Source organism: Neovison vison, chromosome 1, assembly GCF_020171115.1.
Source record: "Neovison vison isolate M4711 chromosome 1, ASM_NN_V1, whole genome shotgun sequence".
Classification (NCBI taxonomy): Eukaryota; Metazoa; Chordata; class Mammalia; order Carnivora; family Mustelidae; genus Neogale; species Neogale vison.
In genome coordinates this window covers 107,175,139-107,200,337 of record NC_058091.1, presented here as the reverse complement: position 1 = coordinate 107,200,337, position 25,199 = coordinate 107,175,139, and the positions used below count along the sequence as shown (strand labels likewise).

Sequence of the window (25,199 nt, the reverse complement as noted above, 5' to 3'; positions counted from 1 at the left end):
CACTGAAAACTTTATATATAGCACAAGAAAAAATTGAGGTTTAACTTCTGTGTTGTATTGATTATAAAAATGAGAACCATGTATCTGAGTTTACTTAATGATAGTCACAGAACTAGTCATTTTATAAACTTCACACTAACCTTTCATATATGTATCCATTTAAATTCAATTATTTCACGAGAGAGGAGATATTTTCACAAAATGTTATTGAAATGGTTACAATTTTTAAAAACAAGCAAAAATAAGTTTGAGCACTAAACATGATAAATAAAAATCAACTTCCAATAATAAACAACAGATTCTCTACTTTCAAGTCTGCTAAACAGAGACAAAAATGTTTAAATTGTTTCTTATTTTATTCTGTTATGCCTTATTTGCTCATTCAAAAAATGTATTTGCTCTTTTGAGTTTTGTGAATTCATTATGCAGGTTAATTAATTGGTTCTCCATTATGAAAGATGAATCTTCTCATTAATTCTCTGAACCACCTTTTATCTCCAACTTTTTCTTGATAGGTGTTATTATTTTTAGTTCTTGTGTTCACACTTTCATTTCTAATCGAATTCAGGTGTCCCATCTTGACTTTTATTAAGGTTAACAATATTGGTGCTCTTACTCTTCTCTTTCCCATTTAACCCTTTCCACTTACCAAATTCCTTCACTTTTTTTGTGTGGTTACATTATCATTGTTTGAATACATTATAACTGTCAGCTGCGCTTTGTTTAAACGTTGAGTTTAAAAGTGGAAAACAAATCACATTCATATTATTATGCATATATAAATATTCTTCATTGATGAAGTAGTGTTAGAATTATATCTGTTTTCTGAAGTTTCCTATGTTGCAATCCAAGTCCATTTGAAGGACAGTATTTCTAGCCTTGAGATCTAATAGTCTAGTTTACACTAAATCAGTTTAGCTCAGATCAAATTTAATTGATTTAGACAATTGCATTCTCTGTACACTTTTATATTTCTGTTCAAATTTCTCATTGACTTCTTTATCTGTATTTAAAGAATTAGTTTCTTCTTATTTAAGTTTTACATGTAGTATACAGCTTTATGTCCACTTTATATGTAGAATGGATCCACAAAACTACACTTGAAAAAAGAGTTTCTTCAACATTCATTAGTTTAGACAGTGATTCTTCCCAGCCTTTATCACAAGATAACTTAACACTGTATTCCTGAATTAAATGAATATTTTCGTATACCATTTCGCTTTTTTCCCTAGGAGGTGTTTGGTTTTTTTTTTTGGTTTTTATTTTTTGTTTTTGTTTTTGTTTTTAGCATTTATTTATTTGAGAGAGAGAAGGGGAGAGGAGAGAGAAAGCATGCGGAGGAACACAGGGAGAGAAAGGAGAGAAGCAGACTCCCCACTGAGTGCAGAGCCCAACACAGCTGGATCCCATCACCCTGAGATCATGCATGACCTGAGTGAAATCAAGAGGGGACTGCTTAACTGGCTAAGCCCCAGGTGCCCCATTCCTAGAAGCACATCCTAAAGTAATGTCTTGAGAATATTTGAGAAAGAGGATCATTTTATTATTTCGTTACTCCAAGTAATTTTTTTTCCAGAAACACTTCAAGTTTTCCTTTTATCCTTGATGTTCTGAGATTTTGAAGTAATACAACAAAATGTAGACCTTTTATTCATACATATATTAGGCTCCTAAATAATAACTTATGTCTTATTTGTCTTTAAATAAGACTTAAACTCCTGTTACTTTGCAAAACTATTTTAAATTATCAATATCACTCCTGCTAAAGGGTATAATGCAGAACATGACAATAACATGCAAAACAATTGCAGTAAATTGATTGGCACATAAAGAAGTTTTCTGTGCAAATAAAATTTACTAGTATGTGTTGTATTTACCTATATACCTCCATTTCCTAATCCTATTAGAATAATTAATCCAAAAGGAATCCTAAAGAGAATTCAGTAAACTACTCAGTAAACTATTGCTGAAGATATGAATTATTTTATCACTGGTAACATTTTAATTGGAGAAGGATTTAGTGTCTTGGGGTGTTTAATTTGAGATAATGATATAACCAGAGTTAGGTTTGAAACATGTACTAGTAATTGAGTCAAAATTGAGAATCAGGATGTAGGGAACATGTTTATAGGAGTATATGAAAAGCCTTAAAATCAAAGGGCGCAGAAAGGAAAATCAGGAGAAATAGTCAATCCTTGGGAAAATCCAATAGGATAGTGGAGAAAGAGAAAGAACAATATATGTCAATGGGGAAAGAAGTGGGGACCTAGAAATATGATTAAAACCCAACTTCATGTTATGCAACAAAGGCCAATGGTTTGGTAACAAAGTTAACTGTTATGGGATTACTTAGTGTTTCAGTTGGTCCTAGTGAATTGGCTAGTATTTGTAATTTCTATTGATCTGTCTTAGAATTCTGAGACTTTCTTTAGTTATCTAATATCTGCCATTAAGCCCTGTTAGAAAACTTGTTTCAGTTATTTGCATTTTCCTGTATAGAATTTATTTTTAATTATTTATTTTATAGTTCTTCTCTATTTGAATTTCATACTTCCTGTATACTTTTCATCAAATTTTAATTTAATTTTTAAATACAGTTTTCTTTAATTCTTTGAACATATTTATAACACCTGCTTTGAAGATTTTGTCTGCTAAACTAAGATTGGAGCCCACTCTAATCACAAGACTGTCAGACTGGATTTAAAAAAAAAAAAAGCAGCATTAGATTATGTGCTCATATTCAAAAACACAAATAGGCTAAAACTTAAATGTTTAAAAGATATCATATGAAGAGTAAACATAAGTGAGCTAGAGGAGCTTTCTTAATATTCCACAAAATACACTTTAAGACAAGAAATATTACAAGAGACAAATAGCAAAATTTCATCATGGCAGAGGATCAATACAGCAGAAAGATATAACAACCATAAATATATACATATCTATCAACAGAATGCCAGTATGCACTAACCAAAAATGAAACATTCAAAAGGTAAAAACATTAATAAGTATAGTTGGAGATTTCAGTAACTTCATTACAATAATAGAACAACTAGATGAAAAATCAGCTAATATATTGACGAGTTAACATCAACCAGCAGGTCTAACTGACATTTGTAGAAAACTCCACCTAGTTACAGCAGAATGGCTGACAATGTATTCTTTTTAAACACATAGAACCTTCTCCAATGGACAATATATTAGGTTTAAAAAGACCACAATAGAATTAATTAAAACTCAACCCCAGAAAGATATTTGGGAAATTAACCTACATATAAGTAACACAAAGAAATATGATAGGAGATATTTGAAATTTTTTTTGAATGGAATGGAAATGAATACAGAAAATCAAAATGTATGTTAAAGAAGTGCTTAGATATAAGCTTATGGGTTTCAATGCTTATATTACAAAAAAGTACCTAAAGTAAGTAATCTAAACTTGTACCTTAAAAGCTTGAAAAAGAAAAGCAATTAAATCCAAAATAAGCTAAAGAGGAAAACAACAAAGATTGAATTAGAAATCAATAAAATAGAAAACAGAAAATAGGAGGAATCAACCACACAAAAATCTGTTTCTTTTTAAAGATTACAAATTGATAAATCTTTAGTTTGACTAAGAAAACAGAGAGACACACACCCGCACACTTTGCAAATACCAGGAATAGAAGAGGAATAGAAGAGGGGGACATCATTACAACATTATAGAAATTTTAAAAGGTCATAGGAATTATTAAGAACAACTGCATGCCAACAAACTAAAAAACATAGAGGGACGATAAAAATTCCTAGAAAGGCACAAAAACACAAAACTTAATTAGAAATTTTAAAAAATACAAATAACAAGTAACAAAATTGAGTTATAATTGAATAATTTACCCTGAAGAAAAACATTGGCTGGATGGTTGCACCAGTGAATTCTGTCAAATATTTAAGCAATTAATAATGTCAACTATACACAACTTTCTCTTTAATATTTATTATTGAACTATAGTTGACATAGAGTGTTATATTAGTTTCAGATGCACAACAGGGATTTGACAGTTCTATATATTGTACAGTGCTAACTGTGAAAAGTATAGTTACCATCTCTCACCAAAATTATCACAATATTATTGACTATGTTCCCTATACTATACTTTTCATATTTGTGACTTATTTATTTTATAACTGGAAGTTTGTACCTTTTAATCCCCTTTACCTATTTCATTCACTGTCTCTCTGCCCTCTGGCAACCACCACTTTGTCTCTGTATTTATGAGTCTGTTTCTGGTTATTTGTTTGTTTGTTCATTTCTTTGTTTGTTTTAATTCCACATATAAATGATGTTTTGGAAAAAAAATACTATTTTTTTTGTCTGACTTATTTCCCTTAGCATAATACACTCTAGGTCCATTCATGTAGTTCCAAATGACAATATCTCATCATATTTTATGGCTGTGTAATATTTCATGGTAGATCTATAGATGATAGATGATAGATAGATAGATACTACATCTGTATTCACTTGTCTATCAGTGGACATTTGGTTGCATCCATATCTTGATTATTATAAATAATGCTCCAGTAAACATAAGGGTGCATATATCTTTTGGAATTAACATTCTCTCTTTTTTGGGGGTAAATGCTTAGTAGTAGAATTCCTGAACAATATGTTTTTGTTTCTTTTTTAATTTTTGAGGAAACTCCATACTGTTTCCTGCAATGTCGCACCAATTTACAGTCCCACCAACAGTACACAAGAATTTTTTTCTCTATGCCCTCTGTACAGTTCTTTCTATAAGGAGAAGAATATTTAAAACTTTCTGAGAAATTCAGTGAAGTCACTATTATCCAGAATGCAAAACCAGGTAAAGACAGCAAAAGAAAGTATAAACAAATATCCCTAACTTCAAAGGCTGGTGGTTATGACCTTCTTTGCCCCTGAAAATAGAAGACATGAAATATAGATTAGCATTAATGATTTATTAACATTAGTGATATTTGCTACAGATAACTGAAAACTCTTTTTAGTTTTTTCCCCAATTGCTTTATATGTAAAATTGAAATATAAATATTTAATAATAATGTCAAAAACAAATTGTTCATACCGGGAATGGAGTTATTCACTGTGGGTATTAGAAATATACTCAGTGTGGTTTAACAAGAAAATTATTTAATTTAGAGTTTATTGAAGAACATTACAAGTACGACCTATAGGAGCTTCTAGAACTAGATGTGGAATGTTGGCATATAAGATGGAGTCTAGACAGTAGATAAGGAAACATCATATATTATCACAACATCAGTAGGGATGGATGGCAGTGACACTAGGAAACACTGAGGCACTGTTGTTAGTAGGGCCATGGAAAACTGTTATGGTTGTCCTGATGTTACCAGCTGCAAAACCATCCCTGTTTCTTGTCATCACCAGCTTGCTTTCAAATCCTGTGGTGGGTCCATGATTGGTTGCATATCCACATTTTGGGGTACCCGTGACTGAGAAAGATATAACTTGGATTTTCACCTATTATGAGAGATGGTCTTTAACTTTTATTAAAGAATTATTAAGCAGTTAATTATCCCTATGGCAAAAGGGAGTTCGGAGGATGAATAGCGCAAGGAAATAAGAGACAAATTCCACTATGTATTCTTTCCTTAAATAATTTTGCAAAAAGCGTACCTTTTTCTACTTAGAAATGATTTAAAGTAATTTGGGAATATGAAAATAAATTCAGTTTATAGTAATTGTTGAAGAAGATCATTGAGAGAATGTGGCTGCTTGTTGACCCTCATGTTATATGGGGGCACTTGGAGGCTCCTTACCGCTGCCTCTGTCCTTAGAATACATATATAAATACATGTTGCCCACTACTGTCACACTGGGAGCTGTTTTAAGGATATAAACTTGAAAGAGGAAGATGTTGTTAAGATTATCTGGATTAAATACATAGCTGAACCAAGTTATAGACTATAAATAAAGTTAAGATTTTGGCAGGTAAATGTAGAAATCTCCTGGATTTTTGGCAGCCCAAGGCAGGCCTTATAGAAAAGTTTCCTTATTATTAAACTTACCACCTACCAATCTGGAGTGCTCGACCTCTTTCTTCTGTCTTTCCTTGCCCTCATGTACAAGGGCCAATTTGCAATCCAACAGTAACTTAAAGAAACAAGGAGCTGAGAAGGTCTTATTTACGGTTTTTGTTTTGTTTTTAAAGAACTGCAGAAAGGATTCAAATATATTTAATGGACTGTTTTTCAAGGAGAGGCATCAAAGAAAATCAGTTTGGTTAACATTGTATAATTATATATAAAATAGTCATGTATGTATTCAATTTTAAGGAAGTAATGTAAATTTTGAATTCTAGGTGCATGGAGATGAGAATAAAGCCATAGTTGTAGTCACATCAGAACAAAAACAGAAAGTAATTGATGGCATTAGGCAATGTGTCGAATTTTTGCAGACAAGTTGAGAATCTCATATACACTGAACATAATCTTAGACTTAGTTGCAAGTTGTATCAGTGACACATTTATAATGAAGTGAATCCTTTGCTTGTTTCTAAATAATAACTGTGAGATTGAGGTAGATGAGTGCCTTAGTGAAGCCTGTGGAAAAGGAGTTACTTGTGTTGATCTTTACAGCACCTTTAGCTGCCTGTGTCAGAATGGATTTCAAGGTAGGCACACATGCTAACCAAAACTAATACCTGAAGGTTAATTTGAGGTAGAAGTCACTCCTTATTTTTAGAAGATACAATTCATCTAGTAAACATGCATATTAATTCTTTTCCCAGGAGAACATTTGAATATATATATCTGCTTGAATTATTTTACTACATCTTCACATAATCGTAGAAACAGATATATTTAGTGATGAATGAATATTTTGCTTTTGTAAATAAACTTTTTATTAGGTTTATCAACTATAAGTTCATTACACTTATATTTATTATTTTTTAAGATTATTTATTTGAAAGAAAGAGCATGCACACGTGAGTGGGGGAAGGGCAGAAGGAGAGGGAGAGAGAATCTTAGGCAGATTCCATGCTGAGCACGGAGGTGGCCACTGTGGGGCTGGATCTTACAACCCTAAGATCACAACCTGAGCCTAAACCAAGAGTCTGGAGCTTAACTGATGGCGCCTCCCAGAGGCCCCCATCACACTCATATTTAAAACTTCTAATATTTCAGGCACCTGGGTGGCTCAGTGGGTTGGGCCACTGCCTTTGGCTCAGGTCATGATCTCAGGGTCCTGGGATCGAGTCCTGCATCGGGCTCTCTGCTCAGCCGGGAGCCTGCTTCCCTCCCTCTCTCTCTGCCTGCCTCTCAGTCTACTTGTGATTTCTCTCTGTCAAATAAATAAATAAAATCTTTAACAAAAAAAAAAAAAAAACTTCTAATATTTCTTTTTATACCATATTTCATTCTGTTACTCTGGTAACTCCTACAATAGCCCTTGTCAATATATATCTGTTATTTTGATAAAGAGCTGTTTATGTTTTTAAATATTATGTCTTTTTACATTAGGAGGACACTCTAATAATAGAACTTTGTTTTCCAAGATTGGAAAAAGTATTGAGACTCTCAGTACTTTATATGCAAGTAAATACTATCAAACTTCCATCATTAAAAGCCAAAATGTTGTCCAAAATCTATCTTCCCAAAAGTGTTCCTAATTCTACTTCTATGTGAATGATTGTTTCAAAAATAAAGCACTGCATAACCTTTAAGCAATGAGAAAGTCTTACTTGTTTTGAAAACCACAATGAAACACCTTTTTTTTTTCCCCTATTATATCTGAGAAACTTTTTTTGTGGTTAACCTTAAGAATGACCATCTTCAGATCTGTGTGGTCACTTATTAAAACTTAATGTACTGTTTATCATAAACAAAAACTCAAGGTTATTTCTTAAAATTGTATGACACAGAGAAAAAACAAGGTCTTTTGAAGAAGTGAACTTTGGCAGATCCCTAACTATAAGGAATAAACTAAGGTTTTTATTTTTTTATTTTTATTTTTTTTAAAGATTTTATTTATTTATTCAACAGAGAAAGATATCACAAATAAGCAGAGAAGCAGGCAGAGAGAGAGGGAAGCAGGCTCCCTGCTGTGCAGAGAGCCCGATGCGGGGGCTGATCCCAGGACCCTGAGATCATGACCTGAGCTGAAGGCAGAGGCTTAACCCACTGAGCCACACAGGCACCCCTAAACTAAGGTTTTTAAATGTGCCATTTTTCTTCTCACAAAGTTGATTCATAAGGAAAATTACCAAAAAATAATTTTAAGGTTTAAGCAAAGTATTTATTCACTCATTATTATTTTTAATTTTCATTTTTTCCTGGGTTAACTTGATATTCTAATGCCACATTTTCACTTAATATTTTGTTAGTGATCATGATAATACAAATAGTTTTTCTATTTAGTTAGGTTTGCTCTTTCCTATTAGTTATCTATTACCTTAATTTTCCTCCAGCCCAGATTCATTTTACCATTTTAGAGAAAAACATTTAAGATTAGAAAGATTTCCATTCTTCTAACTTGCTAATACCCATGTGTTATGTGTCAAAGCCAATTTTTCTGTTCTTATTCAAAATTAGCAAAAAAAAAAAAATTAGCTATCAAAAAAGTTAAAAATCAATTCAGAATCAGCTTAGGCTATGTTTTCAATGCTTTGCAAATTAACAAACAATCCAAGAGACAGAAAATGAAAATCAGCTTTAGAAACACAGCTCTAAGTGGAACATTCATGGGAAATCTGCACTGCAGAACCAGTTAAAAGAAAATGTTAAGGGGAACCTGGCTGGCTTATTCCATAGAACATACAACTTTTGATCTTGGGGTTATGAGTTTGAGTCCCACCTTAGACACAGAGATTACTTAAAAGAAAAAACAAGAAAAAGAAAAAAGAAAATGTTAAAACTATATAGTAAATGAATATTTCTGATTTATTTTCTTTCCATATAGACCCGCTTTGTGAAGTTAATAAAAAGAAATGTGACTCATCACCCTGCCTCCATAACACTACATCTACAGAGTTCATGGATAAATTCAAATACTTGTTCCCCCCTGGCTTTATTGGTAAGTAACACTTGACAACTGTGCCTTTTAAAAACATTTAGCCCTGGAGAACATACATCAGGATGCTATTGATTCACTAGTACTTCCTTCTTGGTCCTTTTTATTTTCCTTAAATTAGCATTTGATTTGTATCCCAGTAACTTGAAACATCTATTCTGTCTCTAGAATCCAAAGCAGAAGATAAATTATTTCACATCTAAGCAGACTTTGAATGCCTACCAATTCAGAGGAGATTAGTCTGCATTTAGTAATTCCAAGAGAAGTTGTTGCAGTTTGTAGTAGGTGAAATGAATGGGTTCTAACACTAATATGTGTGGCATTTTTTATCTGGAGAGTTTAGTCTCAGATATCACCCGAAATGGATTAAAAGATTTGGGGAAATTTAAGAATTATAACCTGACACCTGGTTCCCTTATTAAAACTTAAAACCTTTTTATTATTTTTTAAAAGTTTCAAGATATAAAATAAATACAGATTTGTGTTCTTCACATCCATGCAAGAATGGCACTACCTGCATTGACCAACCTGCTAATTACTTCTGCCGTTGTGTGGCTCCATTTAAAGGTAATGAACACCAAGAGACAAGGTAATGCAAACATAATTAACTTTAAAAAGCATTTCTGTCTCTTATCTGAACTCATTTCAGTCTTCCAACAACATTATTAGTCCTTCATTTTCTTAAAGTCCACTTCTAAAGTGACCAACCAATTATCCCTTGGGCAGAAACTAGAGTGAAATGAGCTTTGTTTATACATTCTCTGAAATAGATGAGTTTCTTACTTTTCTATTGGAAAGGCCACTGATGCAACCAAATGATAAAATGAAAAGTAATGAATTTATTGCCAGTCTATCCTATTATATTTTAAATATTTTTTCCTGTTCTTTCAGTTTCTCAAGAAATTGTCAGGTTTTTTCTTTTCTTTCTTTCTTTCTTTTCATTTACTAAACTAAATATTATTTTTAAATTATTGTGTTGACTAATATATGAAAAGTAAATCTGGATGCTACCTTGGATTTAGTATCTTTTCCTAAGCTATGAATTTGAAAACTAAATTAGCTAGTGTTCTCCAAAGAAACAGAACCAATGGGAGATATATCTATGTATCTATACCTATCTGTGTATTATGGCAATTCATTATGAGGAATTGGCTCAGAAAATTATGGAGGTTGAGAAGTTTCATGATCTGTCTGCAAGCCAGAGACCTAGAAGAGCCAGTGGTGTAATTTTAGTCTTGAATTCAAAGGCATTAGAACCAGGGGAGAGGATGGTATAAATCCCAGTCCAAAAAGAAATAAAAAACAGCATCTCAACTCAGCAGGTAAGCAGAAAAGGAGCAAGTCCTCCCTTTCTTTAGTTTTTGTGCTACTCAAGCCCTCAACAGATTGGCTGATGCCTGCCCAGTTTGGGAAGGGCAGTCTACTTTACTGAGTCTACTGATCCAAATTCTTGTATCATCAGGAAACACCCTCACAGACACTCCTAGAAATACTGGTTAATCTGGGCACTCTGTGGCGGAGTCAGGTTGCCACATAAAAGTAACCATCACAATGTTCAACTAAATACAATCAATTTAGATATTTTCAAATGTTGTACCTAATTTTCTTAGATTTTCCTATTAATGAAAAAACATAACTGCTGACAAATTTCAAGTATTTTCTATCTATATAAACTCATGAAATTATAGTTCTATTATCTGTTAACTAGATATAAGAATATACTTATCTCATGGATCTGAATATAGATTAAGTGAAGTAAGTCATAGGAATACTATATCACCTGCCAGAAATTAATCATCATCAAGTATTTAATTATAAATTTAAATAATTTTCTGACATATATATGTAAAAACCATTAAATATGCACATATGCACTGTTTTCTAATGTTTGGTTAGGTAAGACTTAGTATATATTTATTTAATTATACACCTTTAAAGGTACATAGGGAATTATTTAAGCAATACTAGTAGTGTAAAAAAAATTAGATTTCATTTTAAAAATAATAAGTTTGACCAGCACCTAGATCTTAGTTTCTCATACCATTCTCCAACAAAAGGATCTCTTTAGAGATCTAGCTGATTCTAGAACTAAAATGCAGAATGTAAAAGTGAGTGTGGAGAGTCTTGTAATGCCAGAAAGCAATGAGTACTCAAAAAACAAAACCATGAGACTTATATAAAAGGGACACATGAGCCAACTGCCAAAGCTAGAATAATTTGAGCAAGAAAATAGTTTACCCAAAATATGAAATAAATACCCATGAGTCCATACTGAGAAAAATAAATGATGGATAAATACATGAGTCAGAATAATAGACACATCTTTTATACAGAATAATTCCAAATAATTTATGAGATACTTTACACTCAAGGAGATTGAACATAACTTCTTACCTCTTGAGTTTGGGCTGCACCTAGTAACTGTATTCCGAAGTGCACAGGATGGAAATGGGGGTTGGGGGAAAGTAACATTACCATGGAGAAATCTGACAAACACTACCTAAGTCAAATGACCAATGTTCACATCAACAGTACTTAATCATGTTAATAGCATAGACATATGATATGAAGTAATGAGAATGATACTTTATCATAGGGATTTTTTTCTTAAAAACACATTATCCCAGTCTAATCATGATAAAATCATCAAACAAATCCTAAACAAAATCTAAAACAAATCTAAAACAAATCTAAAAATACCTGACCAGTACTTCTTAAAACTATCAAGGTCATCAAAAACAAGGAAAGTCTGTGCAAAAGATTTTTAGTTTAATACAGTCATAATTATTTACTTTTGCTATTGTCATCCTTGCCAGAGGAGATAGGTCCAAAAAACTATTCCTAAGGCTGATGTTTAAGAGTTTACTATATCTTTTTTAAGAATTTTACAGTTCCAGGTTTATGTTTAGGTCTTTAATTCATTTTTAATTTACTTTTGAATATCATTTAAGAAAGTGGCCCAGTTTAATGATTTTGCTTGTAACTGGTCAGTTTTCCTGAAGGAACTCATCAATAAATTGAATAAATTCTCCCTATGAGTTGGGAGAAGATATTTGCAAATGATATATCTGATAAGGAGTTAATATCCAAAATATTTAAAGAACTCATACAACTCAATACCAAAAAAACAAAAAGTGCAGTTAAAAAATGGGCAGAGGACCTGAATAGTTAGACACTTTTCCAAGGAAGACATAGAAATTGGACAACAGACCCATGAAAAGATCCTTAATATCACTAATCATCAGGGAGAAACAAATCAAAACCACAATGAAATGAATGAATGAAATGAAATGAAACCACTCCTATCTGTGAGATTAGCTAGTATCAAACAGTTAAGAAATAACAATGTTGGCAAGGAGGAGGTGAAAACTGATCCCTCATGCACTGTTGGTGGGAATATAAACCAGTACATCCTCTATGGAAAATAGTATGAAAACTCCTCAAAAAGTTAAAAATAAAACTACCATATGATCCATCAATTCTACTTCTGGGTATTTGTCCAAAGGAAATGAAAACACCTAGCAAAGAGATATATACACCCCTATGTTCATTGCAGTATTACTTAATTATAGCTAAGATATGGAAGCATCATAAGTATCCATCAATAAATGAACAGATAAAGATGTGGTATACAGCAGAGAGCATATAATACTATAGTAACTCTGGTGACAGATAGTCACTATATTTATTGAGGTGAGTATTTCATAATATATATGAATGTTGAATCACTATGTTGTATGCCTGAAACTAATATAATATCGTATGTCAACTATACTTCCACCAAAAAACAAAACACAAGAAAGTCTGAGAAATTTTCCAAACCAGAGGAGACTAAAGAAAATGAGTACTAATATTACATTTGTGGTATCCTGGTTTAGATCCTGGGGAAGAAAAAGACATTAGTTTAAGACTAAGAAAATCCTGGGGCACCTGACTGACTCCTTTGGTCAAGTATCCACCTCTTGATTTTGGCTCAGGTCATGATCTCAGGGTCATGAGATAGAGCCCCATGTCAGGCTCCATGCTCAGTTTAGTGAGGAGTCAGTTTGAGATTTTGTCCCTCTTCCTTTGCCCCTCCTTCTGTTCTCTCTCTCTCAAAATAAATTAATAAACTAAAAAAAAAACAAAAAACAAAAAAAAGAAAGAATCCAAATAAAATATGGACTTTGGTTAATAATAGTGTATCAATATTGGCTAATCTGCTATGACAAATGTACTAAAGTCAGATATTAATAATAGTGGAAACTGGTTGAAGAGTATATAATATCCTCTGAACTATCTTTGTAACTGTTCAGTAAATTAAAAACTATTCTAAAATTTTAAAAAATTTAATTAAAAATAAATTATTGCAAATAAATAATTTCTGATTCAAAATAATTTATACTTAAAACATAGTCATTTTTGGTAATCATAAATGTTTTTACCTTTTCATATACTAAATATTGTAGTATATTTACATATTTACAATATGTACATATTGTAAATTATATGTACATATAAATATTTACATATTTACAAATATACTACATATTGTAGTATATTTATAATGTAGTTCCACTCATTATAATGAAGTAAAGCATTCTTCAGTTAATTGCAGTGCCTTAGATTTGTAAAACAAATTAAAACGTTCAATGGATTTTCAAACAAAGACATAAATAAAACATAAAAGGAAAAACAAAGTTGATCTGTTATAAAATGAATGTTCTTAGTAGTGAATGTAATATTCTTTTCTGGTAATAATGACATGCAATGAAACTTACAGTACTAAGAATACACTATACTATCAAAAACACATTTTTGACAATTTTTAATTCACTTTTATTATTATACATCAGTCTGCTAGAGAATCTGTCCTGTGTAACAGAACCTAGCTGCTTGTTCCTCTGTTTCCTTGGCTTCTGGCATAAGCTTAATTATCTTCTATTATTTGGGACCATGTGAATGAGTTCACAGTGGTAGTTTTAATCTTATACTCTGATCCATAAGAAATGTCCTGTAAGTCTTTTGTTCCCTTTTTTCTTCCCCATTCTTGTTGGGAGTGAGATGTCTAAAAAACTAGAGGGAAGAAGAACCAGAAGATAGAAAAGCATTGGTCCCTAAATCATGTAGAAAGATGTCCATGGGTCAGAAGTATCCCCATTGTACTGAGTGAACAAAAAAACATAAAAGTTTGTATTGTGGGAGGACGTGGGTGGCTCAGTGGGTTAAAGCCTCTGCCTTCAGCTCAGCTCATGATCTCAGGGTCCTGAGATGGAGCCCTGCATTGGGCTCTCTGCTCAGCAGGGAGCCTGCTTCCACCTCTCTCTCTGCCTGCTTCTCTGCCTAATTGTGATCTCTGTCTGTCAAATAAAGAAAAAAAAAGTTTTTATTGTGGTAAGCCACCAAAATTAGAAATTTCTTTTTCTTTGCAGCAACTAACATTATTTATCCTGAAAGTTACCCCTTTAATGCTCATAAACACTTCCTTGAAAATTTCATTGGAATTGATCTTTACAATGCCATGAATAATTATATTTTTGGAAAACATATCTGTGTAATACAGTTATGAATCATTTTTATAGGAAACGTACATATAATTTCTTCTTTTAAATTTGTAATTCTTGGGGAACTTGGGTGGCTCAGTCATTTAAATACCTCCTTTCAGCTCAGGTCCTGATCTCAGGGTCCTGAGATTGAGCCCCATGTAGGGCTCTCTGTTCAATAGGGAGTCTGCTTCTCCCTCTCACTTTCTCTGTCTCTCTCAAATAAATAAATTTAATTTTTTAAAAAATGAAATTCTTTATTCTCTGATTAAGTTTAAGATTGTTAGCAAATTTACAATGTTTCAAGAAGAAATAAAAATAATATATAGAAATGCTGAAACTTCAGCAAAGCAATCATAAGATTAAGTTTAAAAATATTTAGTTGAAATGAAACAAGATGCAATAGGGAGGGAGATAAACCATAAGAGACTCCTAATCTCAAAAACAAACTGAGGGTTGCTGAGGGGGGTCAGGAGGAGGGGGTAAGGTTATGGACATTGGGGAGGGTATGTGCTATGGTGAGTGCTTGAAGTGTGTAAACCTGGCGATTCACAGACCTGTACCCCTGGGGATAAAAATACACCATATGTTTATTTAAAAAAATAATAAAATATTTAGTCAAATCATTAATTCAGTGAGGTCAGTTATTTTGTCTTGAGTAGACAGTTTAGTAAACTATATCCCAGGTAGGAAAATCCAGGCTCCTTCCTATTTTGTGTCTCTCATAAGCACCACCATACTCATTCAGTTGCGTACTATTGATGGCTATTTCAACCACTACTTCAAGAGTATATGTGCTCTTTGCCTGCAAAACCTAGATTATTTATTTTCTGGCCCTTTCAGAAAACATTTGCTGACGTTTGGTGTAGAAACTTTTATAAGCTCCTTGTGGCTTTCTATTGGTATAGCCCAAGTTTTATTTATTGGTTCTTTTTCTGCATTAATATATATTTTGTTAAAGTTATATACAAAATCTGCTTTTTATAGGAAATGTGTAATTCTGCTCTACTATATTAGGTTAATATCATGATTTTTCATTTTCAGTAAAATTGATGCTAGAAAAATAACTCATGTTTGGGAATTTATAAATTGTAAGCCCCCCCTTCTTAAATTTAAAGAATATGTACAGTTACTGTTTACCAAATATGTGAATTTGTAATATATGGTGCTTTGAGTGTTTAAGAATATATCATAGTTCAAACATTTTGCCACTTGTAGAAGTTATATTTCATTGCTAGTTATAACTTATTAAAGCATACACTGGAGAAAGGAATTTACCCAAAAAGTAGGTTGTGATTATATAGCCTACTTATGGGAACAATAGAAATAATTAGAAAAATCTTTGTATAATTACTTCTGGAGAGCTGAATAATGCAGTGTTTTTATGCATGTTAGTTTCTAGCATTATAATTACAGATGCTCCACAAATAGCATAGGTTTCACACATGTTATTAATGCTATATATCTCTTTTGAAATCTGTAGAATCATTTTCTTCTTTTTAAAAAGAAAAAATAAATATGGATAATAAATTTCTTAACACGACAATTGTTTTCCATGAGGTGTTCATCCATTGGAGTTAGCTACTGGTTAGTTTTGATTTAATCTAGGCTCCCTTCCAAGTTCTAGTTTTAGGAACTGAATTTAGCAAATAAACATCAAAAATGCATTTCCTTCAGATAGAAAGGATATTCTTACTTTGTTTTCTGTTTACTCTGAACTGAATTTTTTTTCAGCAATGAACAGAATATTTTAACAAATACAGATAGCTTTTCACCTTCCCTAATAGAGGTAATAACTGATTTAAATCAAGAAAACCTAATGCCTTTCATGTAAGAAAGCAAGATTTGGACTAGATACATGTTCTACATGTTTGGACACCACTATTTTGTATTTTAATTAAAACCAAGATGATACAAATCAGTCATTCACAGTGAGCACTGTGGTCATTAACCAGTCTGTTGTCACAGCCAGTCACTGCTTAATGGAGCACCCTCCACTAAAGCCCTCAATGGGCAACACTCCCAAAAAGAATTTAGTATTAATAATTTATCTTGCTGTCCATAATGTACCAAGTATTGGTTTATTATGTTTCTATGTGTGGAATAAATGGTAATAAATATTGCCTCAAAGTGCAAATTTTCTGTGTGTGAAACAAAAAGAAAATTATTTGTCATGCACATACATACCCCCCCACATATCTAGAATTAAATACACTTACTCATCTTCCCTCCAGAATTACATGCAATTGTGTAAGAGTCCCTATTTTAAAAATTCTAGTTATCACTCTTTATTTAAAAATATAATCATATATGTTAACTAACTAGAACTTAAATAAAAGCTTGAAATTTTAAAAAATCTCAAAAAATAAAAAGTACAGGGAGTGGAAAAATATATTTAGTCAGTGCCAACTAATCAACCCTTACTCAATCAGCAATTTTAAATTATATCCACAAAATATAACTGGAGTAAAGAGAAGATGATGATGACCACCTATAACAAAAATTGCTACTGTCAGACTCAGCCAGATCTCTCCTTGCCAGTAAAGTGCTTAAAGAGGTAGTCCCTCACAGAATTTAGAGTGTTTTCCTAGTAGCTGAAGAAGACCACAACTCTCAAAGTGCCTATTACACATTAGTGATACTCTGAGCTGTATTAACTTAATGCAATTCTCTATAGAACAGTAGGATTGATAAATCTAAAATCTTAAGTGTATATTTACTAGTAATGAACAAAACTGTTGATGATTGTATAATTCATAAAACGAACCATTTGCATTTTGAATTTCATTAAATGAAGGAATTCTGAGAGAAAATAGTTTTGCATATATCATTGTTAAAGCAACAGTCTGTATTTCTATCATGTTTTGGTGGGAAAAATTACGTTGTTACCCTTTTGTTCTGAAATATAAAAGTTTCTAATATCTAATACAAAGAAGACAGGGCTTTGATGTAAATTACTGTTTGTTTCTCAGGAAAATAAGTGCTTAAACTAATAAGAATGTTATTTTAATAAGGTACATATGTGCAAGTAGAATAGAAATACTGTTCGAGCAAATGTCTTATCTGCTGAAGTTTTAATGACACATGTCCCTAAATGTGTAGCAATTAAGATAAAAGAGCAAAAATGGTAATTAGTCATTAAACATGTTTTCAAAAGAAAGTAAACATAGAAGAAAGAAAACTCAGCAAAACAAAAATGCTTAACTGTGTTGAATGCTAGAATAAAAATGCTGTTTTCTGGATAGGACACTCTGTTATGGGAACTTGTAATTAGAAACCAGATTTAAGTACATATTTTTTAAGTGCTTGTGGAGTGAAAAAGACTAGAATACAGATAATGGAGCAATTAGTTTTTTAGCCTTCACAGCCCCTATCTCAGTCATTCTTGGTTTGGGGAGCTACGGATGCTGTAATTAAATGCTCCAGTCTAGTCAATCTATAGCAATACTAAACATTCTTGGAGACCAGAATATTTTGGCTGGAAGATTTCTTCAACTCAACTACAGATCAGTTGAGTATATTAACAAGAAGTCAATTTAACTAAATGCATTTAATAAAAGTAATATGAGTTTTTTTTTCTTTTTTTCTTTTTTGAAAGTAATATGAGTATTATTTTGGAGAGGTTGGGCTAACTGTACAGAGCTCATGACAACAATACAATAGAAAAAAAATTCTTTTAACTGTCTCCTATTTGTTCTCCATAGCAATTTAAACTAGAAGTTTGAAGTACGTGTTGTTTTGAAAATGAGTATTATGTTCAACTTCTTGGCGATTACATCATTACCTTTAGTCTGATAAAAATACTTACATGCTGTGGCCATTTAGGCAGTAAGAATAAAAGGAACCTGAGTAGTTGGTAGGTATATTTCTTTGTACTATTTATAAAAGCAATTAATTCTACATGCTGCTTTTATTAATTTCTCATGCTGTTTTTAAAGTTCCTCAGTATTTAATATCTTGGGCCAATATTTAATTGTACAATTTCAGTTGTATTCCTTATTAATGAATCAGAGAAGTTGTTTATCAGCTCCATATTCCCTACCTTTTTTCTTTATAACCTATAGAATACATTTGTATAGGTGATTATATTTGGTGATATTTTCTATAAAAATAGTATATCAAAGAAAAAATACTGTTACATACTATAAGTATGAACATATTATATTGAACATGTTACTGAGTTTAATCAACAAGATGTTATAGAGATACTTCTATCTGGGTAATCCAGTATGTGCAATGACACGATGACCGGTCTGGCAGATTCAGAGAAACCCTTAACTATAACCTACATTTTATACTAATCAGTTTTGATTTACATTATCAACAGGGAGTAATGTACCCTTGATAATTCAACAGTTAGGGAAGATTATAATTAAGTTGAAATTTACAGAGAAGGATTAGTTTACAATGTATTCATAATAATTTGAACTCTGTAAACTTGGAAAATGATTACACCTTTTTTTTTTTTTTAATTCTTACCTTCCTTGGTTTCTAGGATATTACTCACCTTTAATTTCTGGCATTATTCAGCATTATGTATTCGACTATTTTACCTTTTCACTATATATACTTTTAAGTTGATCAAATTTATCCACATGTACCAATGACCTCTTTCCCAGCATGTGGAGAAAAATAAACTTTTCCCTTCAAGTTGAAAGAACTACATGTTAATAATTTCTAAACTGCTATGCATATCTTAGTACCATAAATGTTCCAGGAAGAAATTTAAAATAAAATAAAACAGTGAGCTGAAGCGAAAGAAAGCATGGGTATTTGAAGTGCTCAAAGATATTCAGTGTTGCCAAAATTTATCCTAAGGGCAATGAGGTTGGAAGCACAGTCCAAGTCAAAAGTGTCATCTAAGGAGTATTAGGGCCAATAACCTGGCATTAATCTGGTGAAAAACATAATCAAATATACATTTTGAGAGTTATTCTAAACTCTAAAGTAGAACTTCTTTTTCTTCTACACAAGGGTTACATACTGAAAGATGAAAAAAATTAGGTGTTTGCAATAATCGTTATTGTCTAAAGTATAGATATGGAAACAAAGTTTGAGATGACTGGATAATTTCAGAAGATATTTAGGTGACAAACCAAACAGGATAGGCTTTTATGATGTTCCGATGTATAAAGTGGGGAAAAGAAAAGAATTATGCTCAGATTCTCAGGGTAGATAAAATGAATTATTGCTCTGGAGCCACAGAGGTAGAAGCAGCATGTTAATGAAGAGAGAAATCAGCAGAGCTTCAAACATACTGAGTTTGTCAGACTATAAATTATTAAGGTAGAGGTTTCCCTTAAATACTCCTAATATGTGTGTCTAAAGCACAGGGGAGAGTAGACAGGCTGTAGTTTACTAAAGCATGAGTTAGGAAGAAATATATAAAATGACAAGGGAAGAATGCTTGGGATAGGCACCGAGGAAGCCTAAAAAGTAAAGAATGGATAGAGCAGAGAATACACAATGTGAAGCAATAGGAAAAGCGAGAAAAGAGTGTTTCTATTAAGAAGAAATGCTGTGGGTTGCTGGGGGGAGGGGGGTTGGGAGAAGGGGGGTAGGGTTATGGACATTGGGGAGGGTATGTGCTTTTGGGTAAATTGGAAGGGGAGATGAACCATGAGAGACTATGGACTCTGAAAAACAATCTGAGGGGTTTGAAGTGGCGGGGGGGTGGGAGGTTGGGGTACCAGGTGGTGGGTATTATAGAGGGCACAGCTTGCATGGAGCACTGGGTGTGGTGAAAAAATAATGAATACTGTTTTTCTGAAAATAAATAAATTGGGGAAAAAAAAAAGAAGAAATGCTAAGAAAGTGTCAAATACTGTTGGACAGTCCAGTACAACTTGCAGTCAATATGGTTCAGAAAAAATAATTTTTTAGAGAGACTTTGAAGACCTTCATAAGAAATGTTTCATAAGTATAGCTATTGATGTTGGTGTTGAATGAGGGATGAGGATATGTAGATGAAATGAGAACGTGGAGATAGCAAGACTAGATTACTCCTTGAGAATATTTGATAGGGAAGGGTAAAGGAAATAGAAGTCTAAAGGGGAGGAATGAGAGACAAAGTATTTTTTTTATCTATATAAAATTTTGAGTGGTTCATGAGGTACATGGATATCTTCCATTTGTGCTTCCAGATCTATTCTGTCTAGGAAGCTAAATCATACTACATTTATATCTTCTGCCTTCTTTGGGGTTTGCCCAGTGTAGGTGAAAAGAAAGGAGGAAGACACAAGATGATTATTCCCTCATTTACCGTTATGAATTACCATTGGCTAGCTGTATTCTTTTAGTGATCATCACATCTTCTCTAAGATAGTGTTCTCCACATAGTCTTTTTGTCTCAGGTTCCAATACCAGCTCACTTAACCCCTTCACACTGAATGTCACAAAGACTGCACTCTGTCGGCACTTGGGTGGCTCAGTCGTACGTTTAGTACGCTTGTCACACACTTGTAAATAGTTTCTTATTAAAATCTCTTCAACTTTCATTTTGAAAGCACCATCTCATTCCTGCCAGGATCCAGTCACACATGTTAATTTTTGTGTACTTATGGGATAATGTTATCACAACGTAGAGATTAAACCTACAGGAAATAGAATAGTTAACAGAGAGAGGGCAGCAGAATGTGGTGAGACAAAGATCTAGAATTATGGTGACAACATTAGCTATAGACAGGAGGAGGGACAGATCTGTCATTATTTTAAAATAAATTAACCAATGGAAAAGATGGATGGTAATATTGATAACACTAGACATTTTGGTAGGAATTTTGGAGAGTTATTATCTGATGACATCTGTTTTTGCTAGAACTCAAAAGTGTGGTTACTTTCTATGAGTAATGGGAATGGTAGCATGACTGAGAATTCAGGGACAGTATAAACTCTTTTACATTTAGTCAACTATCCATTTTCCTGGATTATGATGTTGAATTGACCTTTGAAAGTGATCCTTCTAACCATGTTGTTCTATAGGAGCTGGTACTTTGCTACCCTAAGCCAGAGTCAGAGACCATTCTTGGGATTTAGATTGAGAAATTTGAGAAAATGTTGCTCACACTGTTTGACATTCAAAATGTGGAATGTGGGACCACAAATATTGGCAGAAAATTACTTAACTTGGGGACAACAATTTGAAGAAGCATAGAAAGAAGCAGAAAGGTAATATGGAGAGCTAAAAAGAAGCAGACAAACATGGTAGAGTTCCAGTGCCTAAAATACCCATTCCTATGTTTTGCTGCTTGAGCCAATAAATTTCCCACTGTACCAGTGCTGATACTGCTAAGGTTCTGTCTCTCTTCTCCAAAAAAACTATTAGTTGTAAAAATTTAGACAGGATTGAAATTTGATTGGAGGTAGAGATCATAAATTTATGTTGGCATCAGTCTTCAAATTTGTGTGATCTTTCTCCGCCAGTGTTCAATAACTGAAGAGGAGGCACAGAGAAAAAAGAGTTGGATTAACTGGGAATTGAGGAAATACAATGAAAATTATATGTTTTCATGTGCCATGAAATTACAATTTCATGAGTAATAAGGGTAATTCAGTCCTAATTCTAACCCTGAAGTTTCACTGGTATGGAAAAACAGCTGTCCTTCAGAGGGCTAAAAGCAGGGTGATGTAACTACATTGCAGAAGGTTTTAATGGGTCAAGAAGGTATAAGATATGTTCAATAAATAATAATTATGGTGAAAGGTGTATAATATGACAAGATTGGGAAGACAATAGTGAGGTTGGTTCGTGGGAGGTTGATTCATGGGAGAAGCATAGAGCTGTGAATGCACAGTGAATATTTTATTTTGGCAGTTGCCACTGTTTTCAGAGATCTTGGATAAACTGGACTTAGGAGAACTTACACAAAAAAGATAAAAATTAATCCTAGATAGTTCTAGTAAGAGTGGAACAGCATATAGACAAGCTGTTCCTCAGATGACAATTGTAAACTTTGAATGAATTATAAAATCAACTCTTTGAAGGCCTCAGTGGGTGAACCAGGAGCAGTAGAAATTAGAGAAGAGTCAGTCCACAAAGAAACAAACTTGACTGGACAAAATTTACATTTTTACCCGAGGGCACCTTCAGTCTACACTGTATGGAAAGTGAAAACAAGGTGCCTCATTAGCGCAGTAGGTAGCACGTCAGTCTCATAATCTGAAGGAAAGTGGAAACAATAGCAGAAAGCTGCAAGTGTGAAAGTAAAAACATACTTTGAAACTCCCAGAATAGTAGAAGTGATCCAATAAGGGAGGAAACAAAATATGGAGGAAAAACAAGATCTCATATAAATTTCACAAATCCATGGGTACTGCTTGAATGGCACCTATGGAGAGGAATCCCAAGGTTCCCAGTGAAAGCAACCACTGAAACTATGAGGAACTTGGCAGTTTCCCCTGATTCCAAACCAGTGGGAGTCTTAGTTTAACTATATCAATGTCCTGCTATAATTAATAACATCATTACTTAGAGGAAGAAAACACAATCCAAGGACAAATATCAAAATAAGGACAAAATTTCATCATAGTTCAAGAATAACATTAAATATTAATAGAGAGACTTCATTCTCAGAATATCCTCATTGTAAGATATATTGAAGGAAGCACTTCAGGCTGAAGGAAATAATACCAAATGGAAGCTCAGATTTATAAGAAGATATGAGGCCTTAAAAATGAGAAATAGGCAAATATAGAAATATATAATTTCTCTTTTCTTTATTTCTTTAAAACATATAAAACTGTTTAAAGCAAATTTTATAAGACTGAATTGTGTGGTTTATAGCACAAATGAGTATAATATCAATGACAATAGCAATAGCAAATGGGGTAAATGGAACTAAAGGTAGTGTAGTATTCTTATATTTTATCTGAAATAGTACAAATTAATTGTAATAGACTACACAGATGTCAATCCAAAGAGCAAGAATTTAAGAAATAATATAAAGAGTCATTATTATGGTTATAATCACTACACTAATAAAATATTTTACCAAAAAGAAAACAGAAAAATATATATACACAAAAACTAGACCAAACAAAACCAAAAACAAATAAACAAAAAGCATATGGATTGAAAACAAAGTCAAATGTGGACATAAATCCAACCAAAGTATAATTAAATTGAATGAAAATGAATTGAAAAAATTCAACTGAATTTCAACTTGTCCAACTGTATAAAAACCAAGACCCAACTTTATTTAGTCTCAGGAAATGCATATAAAGACAAAAATAGGTTTAGAAAATTATAAATGTACGGGCGCCTGGGTGGCTTAGTGCGTTAAGCCTCTGCCTTCGGCTCAGGTCATGATCTCAGGGTCCTGAGATCGAGCCCCACATTGGGCTAAGAAACTGCTTACCCCCTCTCTCTGCTTGCCTCTCTGCCTACTTGTGATCTCTCTGTCAATTAAATAAATTTTAAAAAAATTATGAATGTATACTATTCTATAAAACCATAAAAATTTGATGAAGCTATATTTATATCAGAAAAAAATATATTTAGGTCCAGAAGTAGAAAGTGAAGATCATAGTAATAAAAGATCAATTCATCAGTGACTTCAGCTAACATGTAGGACAACAGGATCACCCCATCAAACACAGATTCAAGAGAAATAGTAATAGGTTTTTGTTGTAAGTCTCTATGTCAGTTGTTTGTTACATAAAGATAATTAAAACAAAAATTGGTATCTAGAAGTGAGGTGGTCTCATAGCTGAAACCTAACATATGTAGCACTGGAATGATTTTGGGAAGAGGATGCAAGGAGAGTGAGGCAATTTTAATGATGCCTAGAACAGGGAGGAAATTGTTATTAGAGGCTGGAGAAATTAGAATCATGTAGGTATTGACCAAATACTGCCAAGACTTCTGCCTGTGTTAAGGTGGAAGATAGAAAATATACACAATGGCCTCATAGACTTGGCAAAGAAGATTCCAGAGTAAAATGTTGAAATTACCAAATAGCTTCATTTAGTGGCCCATGATAAAATAGGAGAGGAAGTAGATGAGCTAATGATGAGACTGTTTTCAACCAGATTTTCGAAAACATATTTTTAACTCAGGACTGCTGTGTTGGAAAATAAATATGATTGTTATTTCTAGACTATCCAGCTGGCAACAGATTTTCAAAATGGACTCAGGGCAATGATCAAATACAGGATATTACCAGTGAAATTAGCTTCAGGGGAGAGACCAAAGGTGCATGGATTTAAAACCCTATGTTAAGACATTTAGAGTAAGTTAAAGCAAAGGCACATCGACCCCCCTCAGTTAGATGAAAATACTTCAAAAGCCTTCAGGAGATAACATAACTCTTACCCCAAGGTAGATTATGAGGAAATACTTCAAAGAAATGTTTGGGTCTGGCAGGAAGCAAGCTGAGAAAGTTACTCAGGTGCAAACATGAGCCATTACTTATGGCCAGCAGAGTAGACATCAAGGAAGTACTATGGACCAGGGGCACCCAGGTGGCTCAGTGGGTTCAGCCTCTGCCTTTAGCTCAGGTCATGATCCCAGTGTCCTGGGATCAAGCCCCGCATTGGGCTCTCTGCTCACCAGGGAGCCCGCTTTCCTCCCGCTCTCTCTGCCTGCCTCTCTACCTAGTTGTGATCTCTCTCTGTCAAATAAG

General features: G+C 33.0%; 1 protein-coding gene across 1 annotated transcript in view; it reads left to right on the top strand.

Annotated features, from left to right (window-relative positions):
• EYS (eyes shut homolog) overlaps nucleotides 1-25,199 on the top strand; it is a 1,652,430-nt gene that overhangs the window by 393,564 nt on the left and 1,233,667 nt on the right. Inside the window, 1 exon segment of the mRNA XM_044253753.1 lies at nucleotides 9,533-9,622. Coding sequence (XP_044109688.1) covers nucleotides 9,533-9,622 — 90 coding nt within the window.